The sequence below is a fragment of the Anomaloglossus baeobatrachus genome, chromosome 5, assembly GCF_048569485.1.
Source record: "Anomaloglossus baeobatrachus isolate aAnoBae1 chromosome 5, aAnoBae1.hap1, whole genome shotgun sequence".
NCBI lineage: Eukaryota > Metazoa > Chordata > Amphibia > Anura > Aromobatidae > Anomaloglossus > Anomaloglossus baeobatrachus.
In genome coordinates, this window is record NC_134357.1 from 277523001 (window position 1) to 277535674 (window position 12674).

At 49.7% G+C, this 12674-nt stretch overlaps 1 protein-coding gene across 2 annotated transcripts in view; it reads right to left on the bottom strand.

The window, feature by feature from the left end:
• TMC6 (transmembrane channel like 6) overlaps positions 1–12674 on the bottom strand; it is a 189377-nt gene that overhangs the window by 85504 nt on the left and 91199 nt on the right. For both annotated transcript variants that reach the window (XM_075349520.1, XM_075349519.1), the window contains 5 exons: positions 9493–9683; positions 9256–9400; positions 6243–6398; positions 4326–4498; positions 4147–4228 (listed from right to left, as the gene is read on the bottom strand). In XM_075349520.1, coding sequence (XP_075205635.1) covers positions 4147–4228; positions 4326–4498; positions 6243–6398; positions 9256–9400; positions 9493–9683 — 747 coding nt within the window. The remainder of the gene's footprint in view (positions 1–4146; positions 4229–4325; positions 4499–6242; positions 6399–9255; positions 9401–9492; positions 9684–12674) is intronic.

The following is a 12674-nucleotide window of genomic DNA, read 5'->3' on the forward strand; positions in this document are numbered from 1 at the left end:
CATTGATTGAAAGGGCTGACTCGGACGGAGTCCAAGTGCCCTGCGCTCTGTGGTGGAGATATACCGCTCCCCAGCCGGAAAGACTGGCATCCGTGGTGAGAATCACCCAGGACGGGGCCAGGAAGGAGCGCCCCTGGGACAGGGAGAGGGGCCGAAGCCACCACTGAAGAGAGCTCCTGGTTTGTAGCGACAGAGCCACTAACCTGTGTAAGGAGGAAGGCCGCTTGTCCCAACAGCGGAGAATGTCCAGCTGCAGGGGGCGCAGATGGAACTGGGCAAAGGGAACAGCCTCCATGGACGCCACCATTTAACCCAGCACCTGCATCAGACCCCTGAGGGTATAACGACGGGACCTCAGCAGAGAGCGCACCGCTAGCTGGAGGGACTGCTGTTTGACTAAGGGCAACTTCCCAAGTGCCGTCAAGGTCTCGAACTGCATCCCTAGGTACGTGAGACTCTGGGTCGGAGTCAGAGTGGATTTGGGCAGGTTGACCAGCCACCCGAATTGAGCTAGAGTGGAGAGAGTGAGCGAGACACTCCGCTGACAGTCTGCGCTGGATGAAGCCTTGACTAGAAGGTCGTCCAGGTAAGGAATCACTGCCAACCCATGGAGGTGCAGAACTGCAATAATTGCTGCCATGACCTTGGTGAATACCCGAGGGGCCGTGGCCAACCCAAAGGGGACAGCCACGAATTGGAAGTGATCTTCTCCTACTGCAAAACGTAGCCAACGCTGGTGTGACACTGCAATTGGCACATGCAGATAGGCATCTCTGATGTCGATGGATGCCAGGAAATCCCCTTGGGACATAGAGGCGCCGCACCTGAACATGCTTGTTGAGAAGCTTCAGATCCAGGATGGGCCGGAAGGTACCGTCCTTTTTGGGAACTAGGAAGAGATTTGAGTAGAAACCTCTGAACCGTTCCCGGGCGGGAACCGGTACAATTACTCCATTGGCCTGTAAGGCTGCCACGGCCTGTGAGAAGGCGGCGGCCTTGGAGCAGGGGGGAGTTGAGAGAAAAAAAATCTGTTTGGCGAACTGGAAGAGAATTCTATCCTGTAGCCGTGGGAGATGATATCTCTCACCCACTGATCGGAGACGTGTTGAAACCAAGCGTCGCCAAAGTGGGAGAGCCTGCCGCCGACTAAGGACGTTGCTGGAGCGGGCAGATAGTCACGAGGAGGCTGCCTTAGTGGCAGCAGCTCCTGCGGTCTTCTGTGGACGCGCTTTTGGGCGCCAGTTGGATTTCTGGTCCTTGGCTGAGTTAGTGGACGAGGCCGAGGGCTTAGAGGACGACCAGTTGGAGGAACGAAAGGAGCGAAACCTCGACTGATTCCTACCCTGGACAGGTTTCCTGGCTTTAGTTTGAGACATGGAAGTACTCTTCCCGCCAGTAGCTTCCTTAATAATTTCATCCAGCTGTTCTCCGAACAGCCGGGACCCAGCAAAAGGGAGCCCAGCAAGGTACTTCTTTGAAGAAGCATCTGCCTTCCACTCTCGAAGTCACAAGATTCTGCGGATAGCGAGGGAATTAGCCGAAGCCACCGCAGTGCGGTGAGAAGCCTCAAGCATGGCAGACATGGCATAGGATGAAAAGGCCGAAGCCTGGGAAGTTAAGGCATCCATTTCGGGCATAGATTCCCTGGTGAGGGAATGCATCTCCTCTAGAGAAGCAGAGATGGCCTTGAGAGCCCACACTGCTGCAAAAGTCGGAGAAAACGCGGCCCCCGCCGCTTCATACACTGATTTGGCCAGAAGGTCAATCTGGCGGTCAGTGGAATCCTTAAGGGAAGTGCCATCAGCCACCGACACAACGGTCCGGGCTGCGAGCCTAGACACCGGAGGGTCTACCTTTGGGGACTGAGCCCACTCCTTGACCACCTCAGGTGGAAAGGGAAAACGGTCATCAGAACCACTCTTTGGGAAGCGCTTGTCAGGACAGGCCCTGGGCTTGGTCACAGCGGCCTGAAAACTGGAGTGGTTAAAGAACACACTCTTTGCTCTCTTAGGCAAGGTAAACTGGTGCTTTTCTGCCAGAGAGGGTTGCTCCTCTGATACTGGCGGATTGAGATAAAGTACAGAATTAATAGAAGCAATCAAGTCACTAAGATCTGAGTCACTTTCGGACAGATCAATGGGGCACATGGAGTTAGCCTCCGAGCCCCCTGTAAAGGCATCCTCCTCATCCAGCGAGTCAGCTCTGGAATCAGAGCCACGGGAGGAGGAGGGAGAGGGAACCCTGCGTCTCTTCTTAGGAGGACGGGGTCTGGGCCCTGATGATGAATCCTCTGTGAGCTCCGGTCCTGAGAGAGCCCTAGCAGCAGAGGCACCCTGTGAGGGGGGCTGATGCATATTCAACAAAGTCCTGGACAGAAGTCCCATGGACTCAGCAAAAGACTGGGAGATAGACCTAGAAAAGGATTCTACCCAAGCCGGGGGTTCAGCCACAGGAGCAGGAGCAGCCTGAGAGACCACTGGGGGTGAGACTCCAGGCTGTGGCACCGCCAAGTTAGAGCAGGCATCACAATGTGGGAAGGTGCTCGGTTCAGGCAGCAGGAGCTTACATGCAGCGCATACAGCATAAAGCTTTGGGGCCTTGCTCCTCGTGTGAGACATGCTGCTGGAGTGGGGGCTCTGCCAGAGAATGAACCCCAGAGAGTATATACAGAGGTCCACAACCGGAGACCAGTTGTGGCTTACCAGACCGCTGGAGCGGTATTGTGTGCCCTCCAGATCCCGAAGCCCGGACCCCCCAAGCACAGCACCTCAGCAGAGATGCTGCAGACCAGCGCTGCAATGACTGATCGCAGAGAGAACGCTGAGAAAATGGCCGCCGGAGCGAAGAGAGGGGGCGGGACTTGCTTGAGGAGCAGGATCTGAAGGGCCATAGAGACCTACAGGGGAGGGGACACACACTGCAGTGGGGAGTGTCCCTCCCCTGTACAGAACGGCCGCCGGGAGGAGCAGAGCCTGTCCCTCTGCATGAGTGACATGCGAGGGCAGTGAAACAGAAACTAGGCCTCCGGCGAAGCCGGGGCCTAAATTTGAGCGGCGCGGCCGACGCGCAGGCACCATCGGCGCGGTTCTCAGGCAACAGCTAGAGAACCCGCCAGAAATGTCAGAAAACACAATAAGCACACTCTCCCCCAACAATAAAGTACAGGGACCCTGAAATCCAAACGTCTCAGGTACTTAGCTGCTGAGACGCAGGGCCATGTCCCTGGGGATGAGTGCTCCGGTCCAGCAGGGTCCTGATGGGCTGCGGATGGAGACCGGTGTCCTGCCAAGCATGGAGACCGTGCTGGCTCCCACTTCAAGCCAGAGCCCAGGAGGGATGGTGAAGGAGCACGGCATGTAAAGGCTCCAGCCTAGGAATCAACCTTACAACACCGCCGACACAGTGGGGTGAGAAGGGACATGCCGGGGGTCCAGACGTGGACCCCACTCTTCAATCTTATTCTAAAAGGAAAAAAATCATATGAGAATGCATGTGTGGATGTATGCCTCCTGAACACAAAGCGATAAACTGGCTGGGTCTGCTCACCAGGGGGTGTATAAGCTCAGGGGGAGGAGCTACACTTTTAAGTGTAGTACTTTGTGTGTCCTCCGGAGGTAGAAGCTAAACACCCATGGTCTGGGTCTCCCAAAGGAACGATAAAGAAAAGTTAAACTGCAAGTCGCTGGATCCTCACTATAACGCACGCAAACGCAGGTGAACGCATGTTGACACGAGTCCATTGCAAATGCATTGAAATGAAAACGCATTTGCACTGGATCCGTTTTTTGCGTTAAAAAAACGTTCATGACGCATGTTAAAAAAACGTAGTGTGAAAGCAGCCTTACACCAGTTTTAGTAGATCTCCCCATTCCATTATTTACTTGCCCATCTATGAAGCCACTGCAGCTCAAATGTTACACAACATTCAATTCATGGTGTGACAAGTAATTTGTGAATTGCTTTGCAAAATTGTCAAACAGATATTTTTACAATTTGGGGATGATGGCACCTTTTAGACAAAAGTCCAAAAATTCTTCCAGCCACTAAAACTCATTTCCACTGGTCTGAGGCACATCTTTAAGACACACACAAAAGTGCCTGGGGCAACAGTGTCATAGCCAGGAAACCTCCCTGAGAAAGGTATACCTTATTCTCAGTGTAGCTTGTTTTTCGTAATATCCAGTGATAACACAGTACACCAAGGACGACGACCTTTAGTAGAAGATTTCTAGGAAAAGATAGTAAGAAAATGGAGAGTTTAGAATGGGAGTGAAAAGGTACAATAGGATTAGATAAAAGTGAATATATGTCAGAGTGTCTGTAACCTGCAAATAGCAATATAGACTTCTAGTATGGGGGAGTCCAGCTTCTCCCAAAGCCCCAACGCATGATACATGTACGGTAGCAGGAGGTTACAAAAAGACACCGCCAATGGCAGCGGCAAGAGCATTGCCTCTACTTCTGGCTCGCCTCCTTTTCTCAGTCGATCTCGATGATCCTGAAAGGAAAAAAAATAAAAATCACGAGCTAGTTCTCTTTTGGTGTACCATTCAGCAAAATAGCTAATTTCTACAGTTTGTGCAGAATTTTTTTCTTGCATTTTTACAAGTTTTTGTGGCTTAGACCTCACGTTAACAGCCAGTCTATAGGGAATTCTGAAATGCAAATATGTCAATACAAACATTGCATTTTTAGGCTCCTTTTTTTATTTGAGTGCGTTTAGTGTTTTAGCATTTGTATGAAAAGATGGCATATTCAGAGAATAGCATTTTTCTTTCCCTTACACTCATGTCTAGAAACAAATATAAAAAAAAAAACAAACAAAAAAAAAAAAAAAAAACAACCCAAAAACAGCAGAACGAGAAAATATCCAATTTGCTTGCTCATTTTATCTGTTGTGGTTCTCCTGCTAGGAGAGTTTTTGTTTCTTAATGTTTACAGCTTGTTATCAAGGAAATAGACCCCCAAAGCCTGGACAAGTATGCACAATAGTTATATTCCAGGCTGGGGAGTTAAAGGGAACCTGGAATGTTGTAGATGCAGTATGATCTGTGGACACCATGGTATACAGAAAGACAAATGCAGCTGAATGATAAATAGGTTTGCAAAAAAAAGATTCAGCGTAAGTTTAATGTAATTTATTAAAATCACTGGTGCTTGTATGCACGAGTATTGTGGGCAGTATTGCTAGTGACTAGCAGCTATCTCTGCATGTAGTCATACAGAGAAGACCAACAAAGGAATCAAGTGACTAGTAGACCGACTACTGGACTTGTGTATACAAACAAACATCAGGGATTTCGATGAATAAAGTGCAGAACAAAAAAGAAAAATTCTGGTTCACAGCAAGCATTTCATATTAGAACAGGCCATCTATACTGCTCCACTGGTGAACAGCTATGCCGCCCCTCAGCGCACAGAAGGCTCCACCTATTCCGGCCCCCCCAGCGCACAGAAGGCTCCACCTATGCCGCCCCCCAGCGCACAGAAGGCTCCACCTATGCCGCCCCTCCAGCGCACAGAAGGCTCCACCTATGCCGCCCCCCAGCGCACAGAAGGCTCCACCTATGCTGCCCCCCCAGCGCACAGAAGGCTCCACCTATGCCGCCCCTCCAGCGCACAAAAGGCTCCACCTATGCCGCCCCTCCAGCGCACAAAAGGCTCCACCTATGCCGCCCCTCCAGCGCACAAAAGGCTCCACCTATGCCGCCCCCCAGCGCACAGAAGGCTCCACCTATGCCGCCCCCCCAGCGCACAGAAGGCTCCACCTATGCCACCCCCCAGCGCACAGAAGGCTCCAACTATGCCACCCGTCACCGTACAGAAGGCTCCACCTATGCCGCCCCCCAGCGCACAGAAGGCTCCACCTATGCCGCCCCTCCAGCGCACAGAAGGCTCCACCTATGCCACCCCCCAGCGCACAGAAGGCTCCAACTATGCCACCCGTCACCGTACAGAAGGCTCCACCAATGCCGCCCCCCCAGCGCACAGAAGGCTCCACCTATGCCGCCCCTCCAGCGCACAGAAGGCTCCACCTATGCCGCCCGTCACCGCACAGAAGGCTCCACCTATGCCACCCAACAGCACACAAAACAGTCCAATTACATTACCACTGTCATATAATTAATAATTATTTAGATTAAATTAAAAAAAAAAAAAAAAATTAAACCTCTTGCTTCAACCCCTTGCAAACTATATATGGCAGGGCTGATACAGCACAAATACTAGGATACAGCACTGACCTTGTGCAGGTTCTCTGCAATGACGTACACTGCCAATGCTGACCCCAACCAACTGGCCACGCACAAAATCCATGAGAAGATCACGACACACACATGTTGTAGCCTCTTCCTGAAGCCATGATTATGCAGATTCGGTCGCCGCTCACTGAGCAACTCCTAAAAGCAACAGCATAGTATCACAAATTTATAAATAACATGATTAACCTCTCAAATGACTAAAGGTGCATATACACTGAAAGATAAGAACACAGTCACGATAATATGTCTGTGTAAACAGGCTGACGATTGCCCAAGAGAATGAGCAAAACGCTTGTTTATTGGGTGAAGTGAACTTTTGTGCAAGAGAAAAGATCAACGTTCTCGATAAGACATCGTCTTGTGTAAATAAGGCTTGTGTTCCTAACTATCGCAACGTATGTGCACTAAAGAATTACAGATCACTCAGTGCACATCATTTACTGTGGTCTGCCGGTGTAAACATGCTATTAAAGGATTGCCTATCAGTTGAAGGAGGCAGTTACCCCCCAAATTTAAACAGGTTATAGTGTTGTAGGGCACTTAACTCATATAACAGCCATTTAAGCACTGTACCTGTACATCCGTGAGAAAACAATTCATATGAAAATGAGGAGGCTTCGATGCACATGGTTACAGCTCATTTGCATTTTTGGGCCCTCCTCTGCTTCTGATTGACAGTCTTAGGCTAGTTTCACACTTGCGTTGAACGGCATCCGTTGCATTGCGTTGTGTGACTGATGCAACGGATGTGTTGCATATAATAGCACAACGGATGCAACGGATCGTACAAAACAACGGAAAGCTTTTTTTTTTTCTTTTTTTTACCGGCAGCAGACTATTGTGAACGCTCAGCTGAGCGCTCTCAAAAGCCGGCCACCGGGCGCTCAGCTGATCGCTCTCAATAGCCGTTTGCCGGGCGCTCAGCTGAGCGCTCTCAAAAGCCAGCCGCTCAGCTGAGCGCTCTCAGTAGCTGGCTGCCGGGCGCTCAGCTGAGCGCTCTCAATAGCCGGCCGCCGGGCGCTCAGCTGAATGTTCGGCCACCGAGAGACAAAATAAAGTTTCTGTGATAAAAAAAAAAAATGGAGCATGCGCAGTGAAAAATAAAGGATTCTGCCACTCAAAAAACGTTACATGCTGCGTTCCTTCCGCCCCGGCGGAAGCAACGCAGCGTCGGCCAGCGGAAGCAACGCAGGTACTTTTGGCACAATCTGTCATCCATACAAGTCTATGGGAAACAGCGGAATCCATTAACGGATTCCGCTGTTTTCCAAAAGGGCGGATTGCGCCAGAAGGAAATTAACGCAAGTGTGAAAGTACCCTTAATGCTATCACAGAGTCTCCTCACGGTCTCATTTCTTCTAACGCCTCTCGGGTATATTTGGCCATGTGCACACATTGAGCACTTTGTGTTTTTCACTTCAGTATTTTTAAACCAAAACCAGAAGCGGGTATAAAAAAAAAAAAAAAAAAAATTTAATATGCAGAAGTGGTGCCCGTGTTTCTATTATACTTTCCTTCGACTGTTCCACTCCTGGTTTTAACTTAATATATGGAGGAAAAATAGCTCACCAAATACTCAATGTGTGCATGTGGCTTTAGTGTAGTACGCGGTGTCAGAATAAAAGGCAAAAAGGAGAAAGCGAGCAGCCGCACATACGCCGGCAGCATTCAGACAGTGCTTGCTCTGGGAAGTGAGCACTGTCAATCAGAAGTGGAAGAGGGCTCCCAATATGCAAATGAAGAGGTGGAACTGTACACCATTCATGGCCATGCCAAGGAGCACCAAAGCCTCCTCATCTGCATACGAAATACGAATTAAAAGTTATTTGCCAAGACTCTATACCAATAAGGTGTAGTGCCCGGAAGGTAACTGGAGAGGTGCAGTTCTAGCAATGCTATAGGGGCCAAATCCACTACAACAATGTAAAGCCCATTTAAAATGCATTTTGGGTGCGGACTCTTAAATGTTTCGTGCCACTGTTCTGCCTAAGTAAGCAAATTTTAATGCTAACCTACAGTATACAGATAAGAAAAAAATAATATTAGATATTTTTTTTTTCCCCATCTGTCTATGACTTTCGAATAGACATGTTACATGTAAAACAATAAGCTAAGTGAGAAGACAAATAGCTAAACTATATAAATAAGCCTTCTCCAGCTAGTGTCCTAAAGCCATATAGGTCTGTTGCAATAATACATTGGTGAAAATTCTACCGTTTTCACAACTAGGTGGTTGCAAACACTATAGGTGATAAACATCAAATGGTGGTGTCCTCCCCTGGCATTCCCATCAATCAGCTAATCTTAGTGGTGGCGGCTCCAGGATGTTGGCAATTGTGGATATGTATAGCGCCACTCAATCAACTATATAGTAATTGCTGCCCTGTGCTGCAGATCCACTCAATTCAAATGAATAAGGGATGGAAAACCCTCTAAGGCTATGTTCACATTGCAGCTTAGGCTACGGTCAGTGGCTCCATCGAGGATAATGTCTGAAGCCTTGAAAAACAGTACAGACGTTTGCACCGACACCACGACTGATTTCACGGTGTGCTCTAGCAACATTATGTTAATCAGCATTTCTAAATTTAAAGCAGGCACCAAAGTGCCGCCGATCAAATTGTGGGGGCTGCTTTAAAACGGCGGATACTGCCAAAAATGTCTGAAAGAGCAAACAGGGATCCCATCTGTATCAATAAAGTCAATCAGCGCAAATATCAGAATTCGGTTTTCAAGGACTTTAGAGGTCGATGGAGCCACTGACCGTTGCAAAAAAACGAAATATGACCATAGCCTAATGCATCCATATTCCCATATATGTATATGGCTGGAAGACCTCTTGTGGCACAGCCTTTAAAGCAAGGTTTTTGTGCTTTTAAATAGCGGTCTATAACCTCATGATTGTGTTCCTGACATCTGCACGTCTCTGTCTCCTCTATGTGGAATGTAACAAAGTGAAGACATAGACCGATTGATTTCAGAGGACTGACTTCACCTTCAGCTGCATGTGAATATTCTGCTTCTGCCGCTGCACAGAATGGATGCGGTTCACTTTAAAGTCCCAGGAGCTGAATACCTTTAGAGCCAAAACTCCCGTGAAAAACCCTACTCTGAAATTTTCTCCAAATGAACAAGACATCCTGAATATAAGAAGAGAAACTGGATTAGTAAATAGTCAAAACTTATGGAAATATCAAATTAAATTTGACAATATTGGGCACAGTCTGCGTACCTATACACCAATATAATACATGTACTCAAGAATCCAAATCCAATAGTGAAAAGATAAGCCAGAGGTATGTGGTATGGAAGCCAGGCCTTGTCCTTTGGACACACTGAAGTATTAGACTTTGAGGAACAGCCATCATTTAAGGTATAATTACTGTAATAGCCATAATACATGATCGTATCCGTAAAATAACCCTAAAAACAAAAGAGAAATTTACTTATAGAAAAGGAAAAAAAAAATGAACTCTTTGGATTGTTTTCTATTGATTACTACCAAAGAACTTGCAACCCGCTAAAGAAGGGAATTTTGTTTACTTACCTTAAATTCCTTTTCTTCTAGCTCCTATTGGGAGACCCAGACAATTGAGACCCAGACAATTGGGTGTATAGCTTCTGCCTCCGGAGGCCACACAAAGTATTACACTGAAAAGTGTAACCCCTCCCCTCTGCCTATACACCCTCCCGTGCATCACGGGCTCCTCAGTTTTGGTGCAAAAGCAGGAAGGAGGAAACTTATAAATTGGTCTGGGGTAAATTCAATCCGAAGGAAGTTCGGAGAACTGAAACCATAACCAAAAGAACAATTCAACATGAACAACATGTGTACACAAAAGAACAACCAGCCCGAAGGGAACAGGGGCGGGTGCTGGGTCTCCCAATAGGAGCTAGAAGAAAAGGAATTTACGGTAAGTAAACAAAATTCCCTTCTTTGTCGCTCCATTGGGAGACCCAGACAATTGGGACGTCCAAAAGCAGTCCCTGGGTGGGTAAAAGAATACCTCAATAAAAGAGAGCCGAAAACGACCCCTTCCTACAGGTGGGCAACCGCCGCCTGAAGGACTCGCCTACCTAGACTGGCATCTGCCGAAGCATAGGTACACTTGATAGTGTTTTGTGAAGGTGTGCAGACTAGACCAGGTAGCTGCCTGACACACCTGCTGAGCCGTAGCCCGGTGTCGCAATGCCCAGGACGCACCCACGGCTCTGGTAGAATGGGCTTTCAGGCCCGAAGGAAGAGGAAGCCCCGAAGAACGGTAGGCTTCAAGAATCGGTTCCTTGATCCACCGAGCCAAAGTTGACTGGCCAGCGACCAGGACAAAGAGCGCATCTGAACGGCGCGGGGGCGCCGTGCGAGACACGTAGAGCCGGAGTGCTCTCACTAGATCTAATGAATGCAAATCCTTTTCACACTGGTGAACTGGATGAGGGCAAAATGACGGTAAGGAGATATCCTGATTGAGATGAAAAGGAGATACCACCTTAGGGAGAAATTCCGGAACAGGACGCAGAACCACCTTATCCTGGTGAAAAACCAGGAAAGGGGATTTGCATGACAGCGCTGCAAGCTCCGACACTCTTCGGAGTGAGGTAATTGCCACAAGAAATGCCACCTTCTGCGAAAGACGTGATAAAGAGACATCCCTCAGCGGCTCGAAAGGTGGTTTTTGAAGAGCCATTAACACCCTGTTAAGGTCCCAAGGTTCCAGCGGACGCTTGTAGGGTGGAACTATGTGGCAAACTCCCTGCAGGAACGTGCGGACCTGCGGAAGCCTTGCCAGGCGCTTTTGAAAAAATACTGAGAGCGCCGATACTTGTCCCTTGAGAGAGCCGAGTGACAAACCCTTGTCCATTCCGGATTGAAGGAATGAAAGAAAAATAGGTAAGGCAAAAGGCCAGGGAGTAAAACCCTTATCAGAGCACCAGGACAAGAAGATCCGCCACGACCTGTAATAGATCTTGGCGGACGTTGGTTTCCTGGCCTGTCTCATAGTGGCAATGACATCCTGAGATAAACCCGACGACGCTAGGAGCCAGGACTCAATGGCCACACAGTCAGGTTGAGGGCCGCAGAATTCAGATGGAAAAACGGCCCTTGTGACAGCAGGTCTGTGCGGTCTGGAAGCGCCCACGGCTGACCCACCGTGAGATGCCACAGATCCGGGTACCACGACCGCCTCGGCCAATCTGGAGCGACGAGAATGGCGCGATGACAGTCGGATCTGATCTTGCGTAACACTCTGGGCAACATCGCCAGAGGAGGAAACACATAAGGGAGTCGAAACTGCGACCAATCCTGAACTAACGCGTCCGCCGCCAGAGCTCTGTGATCTTGAGACCGTGCCATGAAGGCCGGGACCTTGTTGTTGTGCCGTGACGCCATGAGATCGACGTCCGGCGTTCCCCAGCGGCGACAGATCTCTCGAAACACGTCTGGGTGAAGAGACCATTCCCCCGCATCCATGCCCTGACGACTGAGAAAATCTGCTTCCCAGTTTTCTACGCCCGGGATGTGAACTGCGGAGATGGTGGAGGCTGTGGCTTCCGCCCACAGCAGAATCCGCCGGACTTCCTGGAAGGCTTGACGGCTGCGCGTGCCGCCCTGGTGGTTGATGTACGCGACCGCCGTGGCGTTGTCCGACTGTATGCGGATCTGCCTGCCCTCCAGCCACCGATGGAACGCCTTTAGGGCTAGATACACTGCCCTTATCTCCAGAACATTGATCTGAAGGGAAGACTCTATCGGAGTCCAGGTTCCCTGAGCCCTGGGGTGGAGAAAAACCACTCCCCACCCTGACAGGCTCGCGTCCGTCGTGACCACAGCCCAGGATGGGGGCAGGAAGGATTTTCCCTGCGATAGAGAAGTGGGAAGAAGCCACCACTGAAGAGAGGTTTTGGCTGCAAGGGAAAGAGAGACGTTCCTGTCGAGGGACGTCAACCTCCTGTCCCATTTGCGGAGAATGTCCCATTGGAGTGGGCGCAGATGGAACTGCGCGAAGGGCACTGCCTCCATTGCTGCCACCATCTTCCCCAGGAAGTGCATGAGGCGCCTCAAGGGGTGTGACTGACCCTGAAGAAGAGATTGCACCCCTGTCTGCAGCGAAAGCTGTTTGTCCAGCGGTAGCTTCACTATCGCTGAGAGAGTATGAAACTCCATCCCGAGGTAAGTCAGTGATTGGGTCGGTGTCAACTTGGACTTTGGGAAGTTGATGAGCCACCCGAACTGCTGGAGAGTCGCCAGAGCGACGGTCAGGCTGTGTTGACACGCCACCCGGGAGGGTGCCCTGACTAGGAGATCGTCTAAGTAAGGGATCACCGAGTGTCCCTGAGAGTGTAGGACCGCCACAACGGATGCCATGACCTTGGTGAAGACCCGTGGGGCTGTCGCCAGGCCGAAAGGCAGTGCCA